Below are 20,443 nucleotides of genomic sequence, written 5' to 3'. Positions count from 1 at the left end.
TCTGACTTTTCTACATTGCAGTTCATTTCTGTCCAATTGTTTTGGACCAAAACAGTGGGCATAATGGACATGCGTGAAATTCAGAGCTACTTTTCTGAAGCTACAGTCAGCATTATAATAGAGAATCTGATTATATACTTCCAGATTTTCCTAGTTTAAACAGGAAAACCCACTAATCTCTGCTCCCCGAATTATGCCCTTCCCTCAGATTTGTACTCAACTAAATTACACAGCTAAGGAGATAACTAGTAAGATCATCAAGGTACCTTTAAAGCCTCATACTTTGAGTATCTCATCTCAGAAAAAAGAAAAAAGCCCAGATGCTTAATCTAAACTAGATATCATAACTTCACAGCTGATAAAATTTACAGAAGTAGTCAACACTAACTAGGGAAAGCTCAAATTGGGCATAACCCCATTAAATCCCTCTTTTTCCACTATACAACTACCCCATGCCAAAATTTGACTACAAGGTGAAACTTATGTTGGATTTTTTCTCAAACTCTATGTCTGCATTTTTTGCTAATTCTGTTTCAGACAAGTTTTTCTTAGGCTTCTAGATAATCAAAAATAGGAAACCAGGTGTTTTGGGGGGAAAGAGGACAGAAGAAAATGTTACCTTTTGTGGCCTGGTTGCTGATAGGAGGTGGATTTGATGCTGGCCTTTTGGTTGGGTGAAGGGGTATAGAGAAGGACGTCTCACCATATGGCCTATCAGGGCTGAGGCTGCCATCACTCAACCGACACTCCCCTTGGATCAGGGTCGAGTCCCGCGTGCACTTGCCATGTTGGAAGCTCAAGCCATTGCTGTGTGTAAAATTACTATTCTCCTGAACCTTATGACTAGCTTCTGATGCACCCTCCTTCTTAATATATTTCTGAGCTTTACTTGTATCCTGGAGCAGAAGGAGCGGGGGCAGGGGGAGGAGAAGAGAGGAAATCAATCACACATGAGGACTTATAATTTCTGAATACAAACACCTTTTAATTCTTCTCACTGTACTACTGGACAAATTAAATATTTCTGAATGAAGATACAGTTCTAACAAGAATAAAGCTGGTCTGTTTGAGCATCCTGTTCTTTTCTGAACAGTATATGATCGTTCAAAAACTCAAGTTATAACAACATATTTCTGTGTAACTTTTTTCACATGCAGTTATTAAAGTCACTAAAATAGTGGTAAACTGTTTAACTATTGCTAATACAGATACAGGGAATAAGGAACACACAAAAATATATAACCCATTTTTTCCACTTTCATTATTTTGCGGGAACCAAAGTGTGAACACAACGTCCTTGATTTCAGACAGTTCCTAACTATAATGAACAATATCACAATCAGCGAATATTTAAATTGGGACTTTGTCTTGAATATTCAGTAGTTGAGACACAGCCAGTTCTAGGAAATATAAAACCATAAACCTTACCATGTAATTACATATTCCTGTAGAATACTAAGTTCCCATGCAATTAAAACATAGTTACTAAATAGTATCAGGATCCTGCAACTTGAGGTATTATTAACATTTCTAGCGAACATAAGCCATAGAGGTAAGATGGACAGCATTTAAGGTGCCAGGAAAAACTGGAAGGCTCAGAGAATTGGTAACAGGATTAAGAGTCTTTCATCTTCTGGACTCTGACTTAAATACAGCCCAGATTAAGCACTCAAAGATGACACCAACTACTGATTGTCTGGTGGCCTATGTGAAACGAGTTGAGCTGCTTCAGTCCAGTTTCCAATGGGCAAGTGTCTGCATCCCAAAAACCACCGCACAATTGAAAGCCTTGCATGGCAGTATGACTAGAGGGTGAAGAAAGAGGTGAAGTGTCCAAATAAAGTTTGACTGGGGAATATGGGAAAGAGAGAACTTACTCTGTCTGAAGTAAGACTCCATGTCTGTGGATCATCACTTTGGAACCTTTCATGAACAGTAAATTCACCCTTTTTCTTAAGATACCGAGTGTCTTTATAGCAATTTTATAATATACTTAGATTTCCTAAAACATCCAAAGAGGCAGAACAGCTCAGATAAAACACGATACAGATAGTCACCAATTACCAGCTCCAAAATTATTTAGTTACCAGATGGGCAGTAGGAAGATACCTTCATCAAGTTTGCTGGTTTTGTTGACAGATGCATACTCCTTGTTTTATAACAAGGGTTAAAATGTTGTCTTACCTGAGGGGTAACCCTAGAAGCTCCATTTAGCTGTCTTGCCCATATTGAAGTCCCCACGCCTCTTTCCTCTTCCCTTGTGTGCTTATCTAAAAAGAAATTTAGCAAGTTGAAACTCTGAAATTCTTAATTGTGACTGAAAAACTTGAAACCTAAAATTGAGATGAAATAGAAAGAAAGTATTGTGAAAGAGATTTCTTAGACAAACTATTATCTCAGAATTAAAGGGTCTGTTACCACAGATCTCACATCAGAAACAGATTTCTCACTTCCCCTCCATATCTATTTGGCACATCAGATTGCCCAAATTTCTGCTGACCCTCCATATGGAAGTTTGATAAACACAGCCATGTAGATCTGAAAGTACTGATGTTGAAAACAGCTACCCTCATTGCCATAGTACTGTCTAAGTACCATCAAAATATGCCTGGTGGATGCTTCCTTAATATCGGTTACTTGACTTTTCTGCATCCTTGTAAGATAGTCCACAAAAGGTGCAAGCCTTTTGCAACTCACATTCACCAGTTTGTTTGTTTTTTAATTAAAGTGCTGATATGCTTTGGCTGGATAGTCTCAGCTGGAGTACTGTGCCCAATTCTGAGTGCCACACTTCAGGGAAAATGGAGACGAACTGGAGAGTGAGTCCACAGGAGAGCAACAAAAATGACGAAAAGTTTAGAAAAAAACTTGACCTATGAAGAAACGAATAAAAACGCCCTGTTTTTAACCTTAAGAAAAGATGACTATGGGGGACCTAGTAACCTTCGAACAAGTTAAGGGCTGTTATAAAAGGGATAGTGATGAATTGTTCTTCATGTCCACTAAAGGTAGGATAAGTAGTAATAGGCTTAATCTGCAGCAAGGGAGATTTAGGTTAAAAGTTAGGAAAAACTTTAACTATAAAAGAGCAGTTAAGCTCTGAAATTGGCTACCAAGGGAGGTTGTGGAATCCCCATCACTGGAGGTTTTTAAAAACAGGTTGGACAAACCCCTCTCAGGGATGGCGGCCTACTTTAATTTTCCCTGTCACAGCACAGGGGGCTGGACTTGACTTCTCAAGGTCCCTTCCAGCCCTATATTTCTATGATTCTATGACTATTCAAGACACAATGTTACAATCTAAATGCCCATATGAAGGAAAATGAAAGCTGACAACAATGCTGGTTTGTAAACCTCATGCCCAAGAGCGTCCCAAGACAGCAATTCAGTCAGGTATCAATGGGGGATAGGACTTAGCTGAGAAAAGCAAGATGGGCTGGGAGCAGAATAGAAGAATTTAACCTACATCAGGCTGGAGGATCACAGCCTTCTTGGTCAGTACACTTTTTTTAAGGTAATTGAAGCCTTTTTCACTTAGCTATTGTATGCAACGTTGGTTAAATGGAAAATGGGTAGAAAAGGAGGAGACTGCTGGGTCAATTTCTGAGAGGACTAAAAACCTTAACTTTAATAAAAATAGGCTACCTAAGAAACTAACTAACAAGTAAAGCACTGTTTAAAAGGTCTGGGATTATCTTCTCCAGAGCTGTTCGTCTGTCATCTCTGGAAGGTGGAAGGAGCAGAGGTAATTGGAGTACTATGCCTCCTTTTACAGACACGTTCTAGAATGCTCATGAACAGGTAAGAGCCAAGCAAAGATGGGTGCATGAGAGCTCAAATGAGCAATGCTAGTTACGTTCCACCTTCTGAGCTGCACGTGGCTGCTGTATCCCAAATGTGGGACTATGCAGAGGCCACACAAAGAAGAATCAGTGATTTGACTCTGAATTAGTGAATCATCATGGTAACAAGTCTTTGGCTGAGACTTCATTCCACTTGGTTTAATTTGTGTGTCACAGCCAGGCAGTGCTGATCTCTTTTCCCTTTCACGTGAAGAGTTTTCAAGAACAAATTTCTCTTTTCCCACGACAGATGGTGGACTGCTTTTTAGAAATTCAACTGCCCTTTGTCTTTCTTCCTTGGGAAATGATGCATGTTATTACAGTGGTGGTGTCTGTCATTCCCAGAATATGTTTAAGACATCTCTTCCTAAAACTCTTACAGACCTAGTCAAAATGGCCTGAACGCTAGTCAGTTTTTTGACATCTCTTGAAAGTATAGCCCCTGAACCATTTTATTAAGGTAGGCTCCCAGAATTCTGTCTATGGCAAGTAGTGTTTGGTTCTTCTTGAGTGATAAGCTAGTTCCAAAATACCATCTACTTTTCCCCCCAGACTAGCTGAACTCCAAGGAAGAATGGACAGTGTAAAGGTCTGTAGCAGCTCTATGTTATCTTGTCCAGATAAGAATCAATGCAAGATCCAGGCAGCCCACGGAATCTCACAAGGTGACAATTGTGACTTCTGGTTTCTGCTGAAACAGTCTAAAGATAGCTGTAATCTTTGGTTGCTTCACCTACACAATAAATGATCTCTCTTTGTAACTATCTGGACACCTAAGTGAGTCACGATCTTGCTGGCTGCAGGTGTTTTTTGTGGTTTATCAGGAAATCATACTTGAAAGAATTGAATTGTAGTGTTATTCTATTGTCTGACTTTGTCTTTTAAGCTCTACAACAATTTAAGAAAGAATGGTAAGGATTCTCTTCTCTCAATGAACTGCTATTTGACCACTAAGACATTTGTGAAGATTATGGGACAGGTCAATAATTTTAAGCTTAAGAATTTGTGATGCAAATACAAATTGTTATGAAAAAATGCAGGAATTTCACATGGAGGTTTGGAATAGGCATGTGTTTCTTTTAAGTCTATTGATGTTGAGAGAATTTGATGATACTAGAGACACGACAAAAAGTCTCCCTGTGAAATTTAAATTTTCTTGGTACCTTGGTCCAGTATCGGCACCAATCCCTCCCCACCTACCCATTTGTATTGATGGGTCAGAAAAAGTACTGAGCGACAAAGAGTCCTGTGGCAGCTTATAGACTAACAGATGTATTGGAGCATGAGCTTTCGTGGGTGAATACTCACTTTGTCAGATGCCGTATTGAGAAATCTCCAGTTCCTAGCTCTGCTGAATTGCATGCTTCTATTATTGCTTATATCCTACATTTATTCTTTGGGGTTTTTGTTTTTAAACTTCTGATGCTATTCTGTATCTTTGGGACCTCTTCAATTCTATTATATATCCCTTTCTATATTATGTCTAGGACTAATTTCTCCAGCATAGTTCATTTCTATAGATAAAACTTTTGGTGTCACCCAATGAGTTATACCATTGCAGAGGCCACATTTAGTCACACTGTGCTTGTGTGTAGCGAGATAAGCTTGGATAAAGTATTTTTCTCTGAATATATCTTCTATTCCAACTCTGCAGGACTTTCTCCTTTTCCAAACTATTTTTGTAGGTATCTGAATATTGTGGACTATGAAATGATTTCCCTATTCATGTAATAGACTATGATTTTTCCTTTTTCATTTCACCATAGGAAAAAGTTTCCTTTATCAGTTGTGTCAGCAATAGCATTTTTTAAGGTTTACCAAACTTATCTCCCTATGAGAATGAGGACGCAGCCATTAACTGTCTAGCCTTTACATCTGCATTCCAGGAACAAATCCATATGTGCTTTTTACAGAGACAGTATTAGAAGCCATCAAGTAGACTGAGAATCAAAGGTTTATCTAGTGAGGCACATACCATGAAAGCAACAGCTAAGGAGATCTTATGAACTATTGCTTTCAGCTCTTTCCCCTGGAGGAAATTACAGCTTTCAGTTCGTCCATCCATACCGTTGCAACTCCTGTAAAGCCAAAAGGTGCTGAAGAAACTTTTGGGTTGACAGCTAAGGCCCTCATAAAAAAGTTAGGCTCCTAAATAGATTTGGTCTGGTTTACAGAAGCGTTGAGCACACTTATCTCACTGAGTTCTGGAAAGTATGCCAGACTTATTTAGGAACTTCACTATGGATCTAGGAACCTAATTTTAGGCATTTATTTTTGAAAATCTTAGTCCTAGGGTAACACAGTGCTGCAATGATAGTTAAGTAAGTACCTACCACATTCTGTTTTATGACTCTGGGGTGGCTGCCTGTCCTTATGCTTACTTCTGGAGTAACTTCTGTGTTCCTGATGAGAGGTTCTTTTATCTGTGCAGTCTGTGCTTTGTATATGACCTGGTAAACATGTGGTATAGTGCAATCCTGCCATAGAAAGCATGCCCTGAATAGCTTCTTCTTCTGTACTTGTCGAGGTAGGACATTCCCTAGAAAAACAGATCAGACTGTACATAAGGGAATTTTAATTTCACTGAAGGAATTAATTTGTATATTTATATTAAACAAAGGCTTACAAATATGTTTGTCTGGAAGTTCTTATCAATTTATAAACCAGACCTCCCACATCATTTATCTCACCTTTTACTTGGAGTTTCATTTTTAGATGGCTTCTGGGTAATTTGACAGAGGTCCCTTATCTTAGATTCCTTCTTGAAATTTGATGTTACCTCCTGTTTCTCTTCATCACCTGAGCTTTCCGACTCCTCTGGAGAGGAATTATTTAGCTAGAACAAGAGCAAATGGTACATAAGATGAAGATCATCAATTCTAAAGCTATAATTGCTATTCTAATTGAGACTTAAAGGTTCTCAATCTTCCAGTTAATTCGTTTTTCAGAAATAGCTAATAGTGCAAAGAATGCCATAACACTGAACACCCATACAGGTCTAATATATCCAATTTTAACAAATTTGGTCAAAAAGGTTGCAAGTGTGTGTCACGGAGTGTGGGGAAGTCAGGGCCCTGCACCCCTCTCCCTGAGATTCACCGTGACTCTCAGCCAGACAGTAAAACAGAAGGTTTATTAGATGACAGGAACACAGTCCCAAGCGGAGCATATAGGTACAACCATAACTCATCAATCAAGTCCTTCTGGGGGGTTCAGGGAGCTTAGACCCCAGCTTGGGGTTCCCTGTGTTGCAACACCCAGTCCAAGACTCAAAACAAAAACTCCTCCAGCAGCTCTCTTCCCCCTCCCCCCAGCTCCTCCTCTCCTTTGTTCAGTCTCCCAAGCAGGTGGTGTCACTTCTCCCAACCCCGTTCCTGGCTCAAGTTACAGCTCAGGTAGCTTTCTTCAAGGGAAGTTCCCCATCCCCAATGTAACTCTCCTGCAACATTCTCAGATCAAATCCACTCTGCTTCCTGCTCCATCACAGTGTGTTTCAGAGATTTACAGTTAACACCTCCAAAACCCCAACTTGTCTTACAAAAACTCTACACTTTGACTTCAAAAATTAAAATTTGAAAATAGGCAATTAAAGAATCCATCCAGTTTGCAAGTCAGATGATCCATCATTCACTATTCATCTCAGCTGGTTTACAGTGCCCACCGAATCTTAAATGTGCCCCTTTGTTTGGTTCTGTAATGGAAATATACTCTGGACGTATGCTGTTGAATTTGTATATTGCTTATTAGAGTATAGAACAAAAGATTACTAAAGCAATATAAAGCTCAGATTTCTATATGTTAAGTACCCTAACAAACTGATATGTTGATGAAGTGGAAGAATATCTTTATCAACAGAACAGAAATCAAGGCTGTGAAAAATCTGGGATTGGGTTGTCTTTTTAAAACAAAAACTCAGTGGAGGTTACTGCAGGGAGAGAATTTTTAAATTTTTTTGAAATTCTTAAGTCTTTACCTGAACACTTTTTGGTACTATAAAACTTTAGGCTCTAATTTCAAATCTGTGAAAAGGCAAATGAGATTTTTGATGCCACCATCATTATCAAAACAAACTGGGATAGTAATTTAGATCTCTGTCCCATGCCTTTCAGCAGCCTTTTATTATTATTTAATATATGGATTACTGTAGTGCCTCAGAACCCCAGTCATGGGCTAAGATCCCATTGTTCTAGGCACTGTACAAACAAACAAAGAACAAATATACAGTCCTATCAACATCAGCTTCATTTACAGGAGAAGTTAGTTAATCTTTGCCTCCCCAAAAGTGACAGATCAGTGATTATGCTACAACAACTGAAAGGCCAACAACTAACTTCAACAAGAGGAAGTTACTTGCCTTATGCAGTAACGATGCTTCTTCAAGATGTGTCTCTCTCTGAGTGCTCCACTGTAGGTGTACTTGTGTCCCTGTGCTGCTGATCAGTGAACTTAGATAGAGCATGTGTAGGCTAAATGGACACTGCTGTTGTCTCTTCGTGCCCCGTCGCCCCCACCCGCACGAGTCTAATCAGTGTGTGCTGGCAAACCCCATTCAGTTCCTTGCCTACCGCAGAGTCCTTAACAAAGAACTCCAAAGTAGAGGGGAGGAGGATGGGTTGTGAAACACACAGGGATACAGATCCTGAAGAACTATTGTTACTGCACAAAGCGAGTAACTTCCTCTTCTTCTTCAAATAGTATCCCTGAGGGTGACCCACTGTAAGTGACTTCCGAGCAGTATCCCCAACTGAGGGCTGGGAGTCAAGTCTGTTACAGATGACAATATCGTGAGCTGAAAATGGCGGATGGAAGTACTATGTTATGAACCTGATCGCATTGTTTGATACAGTTTGAGACCCATTTGAAGAGTCTCTGAGCCAATATCGCTGAGCCCTTAGATCTCTCTGCAATAGAAAAAGGAAAAGCTTAGGATAATTCCTAAAAGCCTTCATCCTATCCAGGTAATAGGCCAGGGTACTCCTAACATCTAGTGTATGTAGTATAGACTCCGTTATGCTGAGGTGGAGTACAATGTCAGGAGGTGAATCAATTGGTTTGTGAAAAGAGGAGGTCACCTTGGAGATGAACTTCATGTGTGATTGGAGAGTGACCTTGTTCCGAAATAATATTATATGCAGGGGGGTTGCCATCAATGCTGCTATTTCCCTTATTTTTGCTGAGGTGATCTGCCACCAGGAAGGCGGTCTTCATCAACAGGTATGTGAGTGAAGAAGCAGCCAGGGGTTCAAAGGGAGGTCTAATCAGGCTTTTTAGTACCACATTTAGGTCCCATGTTGGGATGGGATGTCTGGGTTGGGGGACAAGGTTTACCGTACCACTGAGGAATCATTTTGCAGTTGGGTGTGAGAGCACTGACTACCCTTTGTGACAGACCCAGGCCAGAGGGGTACAAGAGTCTGGTAGAGGGCAAATATACTAGTCACTGGCTGAGTAGTTTTCTGTTCCCTGAGTGACTAGAGCAGGGGCTGCACTGGAGTAATCAGGAACCTTCTAGAACCAATTCAGGCAGACAAGCTGATTAGATCACCTGCAGCCAATCAAGGCAGGCTAATCAGGGCACCTGGGTTTAAAAAGGAGCTCACTCCAGTTAGAGAGAGAGAAGCCAGAGAAGAGGAAGTGCGTGTGAGGAGCTGGGAGCAAGAGGCACAAGGAGCTGAGAGCAAGAGGGTGTGCTGCTGGACAACTAAGGAGTACAAGCATTAATCAGACACCAGGAGGAAGGTCCTGTGGTGAGGATAAAGAAGGTGTTTGGAGGAGGCCATAAGGAAGTAGCCCAGGGAGTTAGAGCTGTCATGCAGCTGTTACAAGAGGCACTATAGACAGCTGCAATCCACAGGGCCCTGGGCTGGAGCCCGGAGTAGAGGGTGGGTCTGGGCTCCCCCCAATCCTTCCAACTCCAGATCAGACACAGGAGGAGTTGATCCAGACTATGGGGAAGATCACTGAGGTGAGAAAATCTGCCAATAAGCGCAGGACCCACCAAGGTAGAGAAGGAACTTTGTCACACTCTCTACTTGTCAATGGACGGCTGCTATAGCCAGTACGTGAATTCTGAATGAATTGAGGCATAGCCCTGATTTTTTGAGAGTCAGTATATAGTCTAGACCATTGGGAGAGTAGCAGACGTTGGGGAAATTTGTCTGGACTAAACCTGAAACATGGACCACTTTTGCAGGCAAGTATGACGTGTAGTGGATTTTCTACTGTGTAGTAACACTTCTTGTACCTCCTCAGAACAATATCTTTCTATGCACTGGAACCATGAAGGAACCAACCAAAAGTATCCAAAAGTTGGGATAGAGAGTGCATCCTTCATTCTGTGATAGCAGATATGGTTTGGGGTGGAGAGAGATCGGTGGGCACATCAACACTCGAGAAAGGTAAAAGGTAGCTACTCTGTCTCAGCCAGATGAGAACAGTCAATGTGATGTTTGATCTCTCTCTTTTTATCTTTAATAGGACTTTCAATAGTAGGGGGGACGGGGAAAGGCATAGAGAAGGTCTCTGTCCCTGGAAGAAGAGCATCCCTCCAAAGAGTGTCACCTTATCCCTACCCTGGAGCAGTAGCATGGCCATTTCTTGGTCATGTAAATGGTAAACATGTCTGTGGTTGTTGTCCCCCACCACCTGAATAGGTCATGAAGTACTGCTGGTTTTAATTCCTGTTCGGGGTTACATGGGAACCTGCGACAGACTGGCCACTATCGAGTTTTGTATTCCTGGAATGCAGGCTGCTGAGAAAGTGACATTGTAGGAAATGCACCAGAGTTCTATCAATCACTTCCATAACAAACGGAGGACAATCTGGTGCCTCCCTGTCGATTTATGTACCACATACATGCTATGTTGTTTATTAGGATTCTTGTGTGTATTCCCTTGATTTGTGGAGGAAATGGGCGCAGGCACTGTTGACTACCCTGAGTTCTAGGAGGCAGATGTGAAGACATCTCCTGGATTTTTTCCCCAGTCCAGAGAGTATTTGACCTTGATGGGTAATGACAGAGGTTTGTGTAATCTTTCTCTGTTTGTTCTGTAGACCGAGCTGAACCACATTTGGAGTCACTGCATGTGAAGTCTGGCATGAGATACCACAGATGTACCTGCTGCCATATGCCCCAGAAGCTGGAGGTAGTGTCTAGCTGATATCTGAGGGCTGTTTTATATTGTCCCTATGAGTGTAGTCAAGGTGTGGAACCTGTGCTGAGGCAGGAGCACCTTCACCTGTAATGAGCTGAGGTCAGCCCCTATGAATTCCAGGTGCTCTCCAGGGGCGAAGGTTGACTTTTGGACTTTGATCTGTAGACCCAGTTCCATGAACAAGTCTATTGCCGTTTGGGTAATCTGACAGGCCTCACTGAAGGAGCAGGCTCTGAGGAGACAATCATTTAAGCAGGGGTAGATCATGATCTCCTGGGAGCATAGGAGAGCCACCGCTACAGAAAGTACCTAGGGGAATACTCTCAGAGCCAATGAGAGGCCAAAGGGGAGTATTCTGTATGGGTAATGGTCCTGGTCCAGGGAAAATCTGAGTAACTGTCTGTCGGAAGGTAGGACCAATACGTGGAACTAGCCCATCCTGTAGGTCAAGGGATGAAAACAAATCTCCATATTCTATCTCTGGAACAATTGCTGCTAGTATGACCATCCTGAATTTTTGAGCTGACAAATTTGTTCAGAGCTCTGAAGTCCAGTATGGGTCTCCAACCTCCCTTCTTCTTGGGTATCAGGAAATAATGAGAGCAAAAACCTTTGCCTCACAGATGTTGGGGTACTAGTTCTATGGCTCCTAGGAGGATGAGGAAGATCTATTTCTTGTCGTAATACACTCTCGTGAGAAAAGAGTCCCTGAAGAAGGATGGGGAAAGGTGTTGGCAAGGGGAGGGGTTTGAAATGGATGGAGTACCCATTGTGGATGGATTTTCAGGACCCAAATCCATCCGATATTATACATTCCCAGTTGTTGTGGAAGGAGGCAAGGTAGTAACCAAATGGGGGCAATGGGTTGGTCAGCTGCAGTTGGTGTTGGGGGGCGGGGGAGGAACAATTTGTCGATGCCTCAACCAACATGTCAAAATTGATGTTTTGAGGAAAATGGTTGTGATACAGAAAGCTGCGGGCCTGATGGTTTATGTTCAGAAAACCTGGATTTTTTTTCTCTGAGGCTCATAGAAACAATGGGCTGGATAATGCGAAGTGTGGGATTTATGTTGAGGTTGTGAACTAAAATCTTTCTTTTTTGTCCAGGAGCATAAATCCCTAATAAGCAGAGAGTGGCCCTGGGGCCTTTCAGCGTATGGAGGGAAACATCAGTCTTCTTGAACAGTTTGTGCCTTCGAAGGAAAGGTCTTCTACTCTAGTCTGCACATCCTTAGGGAAGCCAAATAGGTGCAACCACGACGCTAGCCGCATAACCGCTGCAGAGGAGACAGGCCACGCTGCTGTGTTGGCAGCACCAAACACTGACTGGAGCACTGTTTTGGCCACTAGTTGCTACTTATTGACAATGGCCTGGAACTGATCATGGTGTGACTCTGGGAGCTGATCAATGTTTGCTGTTAAAGCTTGATAGTTTGCAATTCTAAACTGCAATGTGGCAGAGAACTAGGCCTTTCCCCCGAAGAGGTCAAGGTGTTTCCAATCTCTATCATAAGAGATGGATCTCACTTTGTTTTGGTGACTCTGGAAGTTTACAGCATCCACACCAATTGAACTCAGGGAGGATGAGAAAAAACAACTCTGTATCCCTAGCCAGGATGTAGTATTTTTTTTTTATTGGCCTATTTACATGACTGATGCCAGGCATTTGCCAAATAGTCTTGGCTGGATCCAGAAGGGCCTTGCTTATTGGGTGGACTATTCTGGAGGAGGAGCAGGAGTGCAAGATATCCAGGAGCTTATGATGGGTATCTTACCTCCTCTAGAGGTATCTGCAGCGTGTCTGCTACCCTTTTAGCCAAATTCTGAAATAGCCTGAAATCATCAGCTAAGGATGGTGGAGGGGCCATCCCTGCCTCATCTAGGGAGGAATAGATGTTGGTCCTCAACATGACCTCCTCCTTGAATCTGCCCTCCAGTTCTTCTATGATCTCCTCTGGATGTTCAGCGGTTCTGAATGTCATGGACGACGGGGAGAGTCTCAAGGGCTCATGGTGAATTACACGCTGGATGCCTGGGAGATGTGAAGTCTATATGCTGCCCATGGATGCTAGTAGGGCCGCTAGGGCAGTGTGATAGTGCCTGGTGGTGTCCATGGCTGGCAGTATCATGGTGGCCAAGGAGCAGGAGGAGGATAATACTGGGGAGCCCCAGGTTGATATCGGGCACCATAAGGAGAGTGTAAGTAATGGTCAGAGACGACCTCCTCCAGCTCAGTATCTGAGTCACCACTAGAGAGCAGAGATATGTGACATGCTGTTGGTGAAGATTCCCATGTCTGGAGAAGACTCTGTATCGGAGCCCCAAGGGAGACTCTGTATCGGAGCTCCCTGATCAAGGGAGACTCTAGTATATCAGATACCATGAGTACTCGAGTGCCAGAATTCTTGTGGTGCTGACCGAACTGGTGCCAATGGCAGTTGTTGATGAGTTAGTCTGGAGAGAATAGGGGATTTTGGCCATGTCGAGTGCTCTGAGGCTGGGTGGCTCACTGTTAATAGTGCCAATAGTGCTGCTGATACTGGCAGCATCTTCTTAGTGGTGGGTAGTCTCTGTCTGTGTCCTTATCTACCGGTACCATTGGCTCAGTGCCTATGCCCATCAGGCATGTAGACACATCAACAGTATCTGTCGCTTCTGACCCTCGTGAGCTATGGGTACTGTGTTTGGACTGTCTTGGTGCCAACGATATTGAGCATAACAGCAATCTTTTTGGCTGGCTCGGGGCTCTCTTTTTAAAAGTCTTACGTGAGGGGTCTGAGGCTGTTTTTTTTGACCCATAGTCCCTAAATATCCAGGGCTACGAGGAAGATTTGTGCCATCTGGGTGACTCCTGGCACGGGTCCAGTGGAGGCTGAAGAGCTGCCTCTATCAGGATAAGTTTGTGTCTCAGCTCTCTGTCCTTCCGAGACCTGGGCTTGACTTGTTGGCAGAGAAAACATACTTCTGAGAAATGTGATCTTCCCTGAAGCAGTGGATACAGTGAGAGTGTTTAGCTGCTAGAAGGATGGCTTCTTTACACAAGAGGCACTTATTGAAGCCAAGTGAGCCGGTCATACCCCACACTGGAGGAAAAAGGGCCCTAGACAAAGGGGAACTAAAAGTATTTTCTTTGATGGCAACTGAAATACTTCACCCTGGATATAGGCCCCTATAAACACAGATTTAAACTAGGGCTGTCAAGCGATTAAAAAAAATTAATCGCAATTAACCACATTTAAACAATAGAATACTATTTATTTAAATATTTTTGGATGTTTTCTAAATTTTCAAATATATTGATTTCTATTACAAACACACAACACGAAGTGTACAGCATTCATTGTATATTTATTTTTTAATACAAGTATTTGCAATATAAATAGTATTTTTCAATTCACCTAATACAAGTACTGTAGTGCAATCTCTTTATCATGAAAGTTGAACTTACAAATGTAGAATTATGTACCAAAAAACTGCATTCAAAAATAAAACAATGTAAAATTTTAGAGCCTGCAAGTCCATTCAGACTTAATTCATGTTCAGCCAATCACTAAGACAAACAAGTTTGTTTACATTTGCAGGAGGAGATAAAGCTGCCCACTTCTTCTTTACAATGTCACCTGAAAGTGAGAACAGGCATTCTCCTGGAACTGATGTAGCCAGCGTTGCAAGATATTTATGTGCCAAATGTGCTAAAGATTCAGATGTCCCTTCATGCTTCAACCACCATTCCAGGGGACATGCATCCATGCTGCTCACGGGTTCTGCTTGATAACAATCCAAAGCAGTGCGGATTGATGCATGTTCATTTTCATTATCTGAGTCAGATGCCACCAGCAGAAGGCTGATTTTCTTTTTTGGTGGTTTGGGTTCTGTTGTTTCTGCATCAGAGTGTTGCTCTTTAAGACTTCTGAAAGCATGCTCTCTCTCAGATTTTGGAAGGCACTTCACATTCTTAAACCTTGGGTCGAGCGTTGCTTTAGAAATCTCACATTGGTACCTTTTGTGTTTGTCAAATCTTCAGTGAAAGTGTTCTTAAAATGAACATGTGTTAGGTCATTATCTGAGACTGCTATAACATGAAATATATGGCAGAATGCAGATAAAACAGAGCAGGGGACATACAATTCTCCCCCAAGGAGTCCAGTCACAAATTTAATTAATGCATTATTTTTTTAAATGAATGTAATCAGCATGGAAGTACATCCTCAGCATGGAAGTACGCCAAAGCATGAAGGAACATATGAATGTTTAGCATATCTGGCAATGCCAGCTACAGAAGTGCCATGCAAATGTCTGTCGGGGTGGCTCTATGTATTTTGCTGCCCCAAGCACAGCAGTCAGGCAGCCTTCAGTTGCACACCTGTGGGAGGTCTGCTGGTGATGCGGATTCGGTGGTATGCCTGCGGGAGGTCCGCCAGTCCCATGTGTTCGGCGTACTCACCAATGAAACCGCGCGACCGGCGGGCCTCCCACAGGCATGCCACCGAAGGCAGCCTGACTGCCGCCCTCATGGCAACCGGCAAGCCACCCCCCCGGCGGCTTGTTGCCCCAGGCACATGCTTGGTGTGCTGGTGTCTGGAGCCGCCCCTGATGTCTGTTGTCACTTTCTCGTGACACCATAAATAAGAAGAGGGCAGCATTATCTCCCGTAAATGTAAACAAATTTGTTTGTCTTAGCGATTGGCTGAACAAGAAGTAGGACTGAGTGGACTGGTAGGCTCTAAAGTTTTATACTGTTTTGTTTTTGAGTGCAGTTATGTAACAAAAAAAAAAGCTACATTTGTAAATTGCACTTTCAAGACAAAGAAATTGCACTACAGTACTTGCATGAAGCAAATTGAAAAATACTATTTCTTATCATTTTTACAGTGCAAATATTTGTAATAAAATTAATATACACTTTTATTTCAATTACCACACATAATACAATATATATGAAAATGAAGAAAAACATCCAAAATATTTAATAAATTTCAATTAGTATTCTATTGTTTAACAGTGCGATTAAAACTGCAATTACTCCTGATTAATTTTTTTTAGTTAATCGTGTGAGTTAACTGCAATTAATCGACAGCTCTAATTTAAACATGCCAAAACACACTATTATATGTTGTAAATGAAGAGAAAAGAAAATACAGGAGTTAAAAGAATCATCAACATCAGTGCAAAAATAATTCAATAATGGCTACATATATCCAAGGGAAAACTGAATTGCTATGTAATGCTACTGATTCTACAGCTCAAAAATATATATATATATTGAGCTGAATTGCTGCAGATGCCATCCATGAACGCAGACAGAAGCATGACAAGAAGGTTTATACCCCCTACTCAGACAATGAAAGTAAGATAAAGATGACAGAACTTCTGAAGGTCATAAGTATTCAGTACACAACTTAACCCTCACTGAAAAACACTCAACAGTCCAAAAGCACATTACTGAAATTCAAAAATTCTTCTGTAATTCTAAATCAGTTTCATGCTTGGCTGACTGCAAAAGGAGGACTGAGGCTGCAGCTTCCCAGTAACTCCTGGCAGAACTTTCACAATGACTGCCTTGCTATATTTGCATCTACCATTTATATATGTTTCAACTTATGCTGAGCACAAGCAAGACTTATTAAAACAGCATGTGTACTACAGAAGAGTCTCTACAGAGGAGCACTATGCTTACAAAAGCAATTGAGGGCGTGAGAGTAGGTATTTTCCCAATCTGTTTTTAAAGAAGTGTATAGTCAAAACTCATATCCCTATTCTTGAGCTTTGGCTTTATCAAAGAAATCAAAGCAGCTAAACTCAAGCCTTTTCTGCAGGTTTAGCTTGTTCTGCACTTCCTTCCTCAGGACTGCTCAGAACATATTCCAGATCCTCCCTACAGTCTCCTCTGTCTCCTTTTTACCAGGATGGGATAACAAGCCACCTGCCCCAAATCACACAACACTTTCCCTGCAAGATCAATATCTGGAATGGGATGTGAATGAGCTCACGGCACTAGAGCTCATGGCATATGCACTTTGGTTTCCCTGTTATCCTACACAAACGCCTTTGTGGTCTAACTCTCAAGATCCTCACTCAAGAAATCGTGACAGTGCCAACGACACTCCAGTATTGAAGTGTGTGAGAGATTTAGGTACATGAGCAAATTTGGGATAGTTTTTAGTTTTAGATATTGGCCCAATTTGCACATGAATGGATTTTTTAAAAACTGTTTTGTATATATACACCCAGAGATTTAAATACATGAATAGAAATAAATAAATACTATTTTGATTTTCATTTGACCAACTCCTGTTTCCTTCTCTAGCATTTACCTGGGTAGTGCAATCAGGCTCAGATTCTTCTGAATCGGAAATATCAGAGTACTCTGAGGATCCATTCCTGAGTTCTGATTTCACACTTTCAAAGAACACTGGAAATAAAGGACAAAATTAGTTCTTAAATCTATCATTTCACATTCGCCTTCAAAAACAATAATCACATGTATTTAGTTTGCAACATCTGGTTTCAAAAGCCCCCACAAATGTCCAAAATACAAACAAACAAAACAAAACAAAACAAAACAAAACAAACCAACCAACCTATAAGATCTTATGTTATGCTATTTAGTGAAGCCACTTTCCTTTTAAGAGAGATCTCTCTCTAGATGCCTTTACCCCAAATTACTGATGTGTAGTCTCAATTTTAACTACATCTTAACAGTTTTTGTCTTGGAATTTCCTTGTTGTTTCTAATTAAAAGTTTCATACACGAAAACTAAACAAGAATCTCAAGGAGACTATTGCCATGTGATTTTTTAGTGATCTGCAAATATGAACACACAGTTTAGGTTAGTCAAGACCAAACAGGATTTCAGTGCTTACCAAGCTAGGTGAATGGGCAACAAATATGGCAAATTAATTTAAATGTTGATAATAGTGAAGTAATGGACGTGGCGTGGGAGGGGACACATACCTTATAAGGTTCTAACTATCAGCTCAGGAAAGGGACCTGGGTATCACTATAGACTGCTCAAAAAATTAAGACTTCTGCTTAATGTGCAACTACCATGAAAAACAGCAAACAAAGTGTTAGGATAAGGAATGTGATGGAGAACAACATGGAAATTATAATACCATTATATAAAATCTATGGTACAGCCTCATCCAGAATACTGAAAATAATACTGGTCAGCCCATTTCTAAAAGGATATTGAAGAATTAAACGTGATTCAGAGAAGGATGGCAAGAACATCTGGGGCATGGAAAAATTCATATGAAGAGACTCAGACTGTTCACCTTAGAAAGGGTATCACAAGGGGCCATGATAAATATACATAAAATAATGAATGGTCTAGAGAAGGTAGATCAGGAGCTTCTGTTCTCCCTGTCTCATAACACGAGAACAAGGGGACATTTGATAAAATTGGCAAATAAAAGGAAATACTTTATCATACAACATGTACTTGGACTATAGAACTCATTGCCACAGGAAACCATTGAGGTCAAGAAGGGATCAGACATTTGGGTAACAAAAATATCCAGAATTATCATAGTTAATGCTAGAACAAATTTTAGAGGGGATATTAAACCTCATGCTTAAGAATTTAAGCCAAACTTTAATTATGAGATCTAACGTGGCGGACATATCCTACATCTGCCTACTTGGGGATCCTTATATCTTCCTTGGAAGCTTTTGGTGCTAGCCACTGTTGGAGACAGGATACTTGACTACATAGATTTCAGGTCTGATCCAGTATGGCAGCTCCTATGAGCAGCCAGAGCACACCAGCCAGTTTTACTGCTACTTTGTTTTGCCAGAGAAGTGCAAAGCAGATTGAAGGTACATTCCAATTTCCTTCTCACTCCTGTCTTTCAAATTCTCCATGCCTGTTGCAACTTTCTATAGTCCCCTGCACACATTGAAAATTACTCCCCTCCCTACCTGTCTTCCACATTCCCGGGCACCAACCTGCCCCAGTTTTCGCCTCCCTGTTGCACCATCTACAACTTTCATGTGCATGCATACCTCCACATATATCCTACTTTACCCTTCCCTCCTGCTCTATCCATTGAGTAAAACTGGTGCAATGGATAGCTTTTGAAAACAAATTGAAGGTTTTTTTTTTACTTTTTATAACTGAAAATTTGTCTATCAGCGGAAACTGGTGCATAAATCTTCTTCAGAGAAACTCAAAGAACTGCCCGCTTTCAAAATTGCCACCATCGCCCCCTGTGAAAATGAAGCCAATCTGCCCCCATGGAAGATGATGGCTCCTTATGGTGTCAAGAGGAAGAAGGGAACATTCTGAGGAATAAGTGAATCGAGTTAGTGGCCAATCCTTCCTAGGGACAAAGTGTGGCCTTAGCCCCATTGAGAACAATGGAAGATGGCACATCTTTTTTGAAGAGGGTAGTTTCTTCATGGAATTCTTTGCATGAGATTATTCTTTAGCTTCTGCATAAAACTTCAGTTATGAAGAATAATGTCAAAAAATTACTATAAGCCTTAAATTCTTCAACTGCAGCCTATGCACAAAATCTCAGTGAGTTTTAACTATAAGGGAAGTTCAAAAAGTCTATAATTCAATTAAGTCTGACACTGGGTGCTAAATTTCTTAAAGGACCCATTTTCAAATTAATTTTTGCTCAAATTATTTACCAGATTTACTTGAAAATTCTCAGAAAATTTATTCTTTACTCAGAATAAGTGCTGTAATTTTAGGAAGGATAACCCTGTATTTTTCCATAAGTAACAAAGAGGTTGAATTCTTGCTTTAAGTGAAAAGCTCAACTCAAATCTTAAATGCTGGAGGCACCAGTTTCTGGTTCATAATTATCTACATACTGTGACAGACCCAGGCCAGTGTGGTACAGGAGTCTGGTAGAGGGCAAATATACTAGTCACTGGGTGAGTAGTTTTCTGTTCCCTGAGTGACTAGAGCAGGGGCTGCACTGGAGTAATCAGGAACCTGCTAGAACCAATTCAGGCAGACAGGCTGATTAGAACACCTGCAGCCAATCAAGGCAGGCTAATCAGGGCACCTGGGTTTAAAAAGGAGCTCACTCCAGACAGGGAGGAAGGAGCTAGAGGAGAGGAAGTGTGAGGAGCTGGGAGCAAGAGGCACAAGGAGCTGAGAATGAGAGGTTGTGCTGCTGGAGTACTACGGAGTACAAGTGTTATTAGACACCAGGAGGAAGGTCCTGTGGTGAGGATAAAGAAGGTGTTTGGAGGAGGCCATGGGGAAGAAGCCCAGGGAGTTGGAGCTGTCATGCAGCTGTTACAAGAGAGGCACTATAGATAGCTGCAATCCACAAGGCCCTGGGCTGGAACCCGGAGTAGAGGGCGGACCCAGGTTCCCCCCTAAACCTCCCAACTCCTGATCATACACAGGAGGAGCTGATCCAGACTGTGGGGAAGATCACTGAGGTGAGCAAATCTGCCAATAAGCGCAGGACCCACCAAGG

The 20,443-nt window shown here is 41.6% G+C and overlaps 1 protein-coding gene across 1 annotated transcript in view; it reads right to left on the bottom strand.

Annotated features, from left to right (window-relative positions):
* Positions 1-20,443, bottom strand: part of KDM7A (lysine demethylase 7A) — a 100,819-nt gene that overhangs the window by 5,500 nt on the left and 74,876 nt on the right. Inside the window, exons 15-19 of the mRNA XM_030544159.1 lie at positions 17,312-17,409; positions 6,533-6,678; positions 6,176-6,381; positions 2,185-2,270; positions 620-896 (exon numbers count right to left, since the gene is read on the bottom strand). Coding sequence (XP_030400019.1) covers positions 620-896; positions 2,185-2,270; positions 6,176-6,381; positions 6,533-6,678; positions 17,312-17,409 — 813 coding nt within the window. The remainder of the gene's footprint in view (positions 1-619; positions 897-2,184; positions 2,271-6,175; positions 6,382-6,532; positions 6,679-17,311; positions 17,410-20,443) is intronic.

This window comes from Gopherus evgoodei, chromosome 1 (assembly GCF_007399415.2).
Source record: "Gopherus evgoodei ecotype Sinaloan lineage chromosome 1, rGopEvg1_v1.p, whole genome shotgun sequence".
Taxonomy (NCBI): Eukaryota; Metazoa; Chordata; order Testudines; family Testudinidae; genus Gopherus; species Gopherus evgoodei.
Note: the sequence above shows the minus strand (reverse complement) of the source record. Positions and strands in the feature narration are given on the sequence as shown.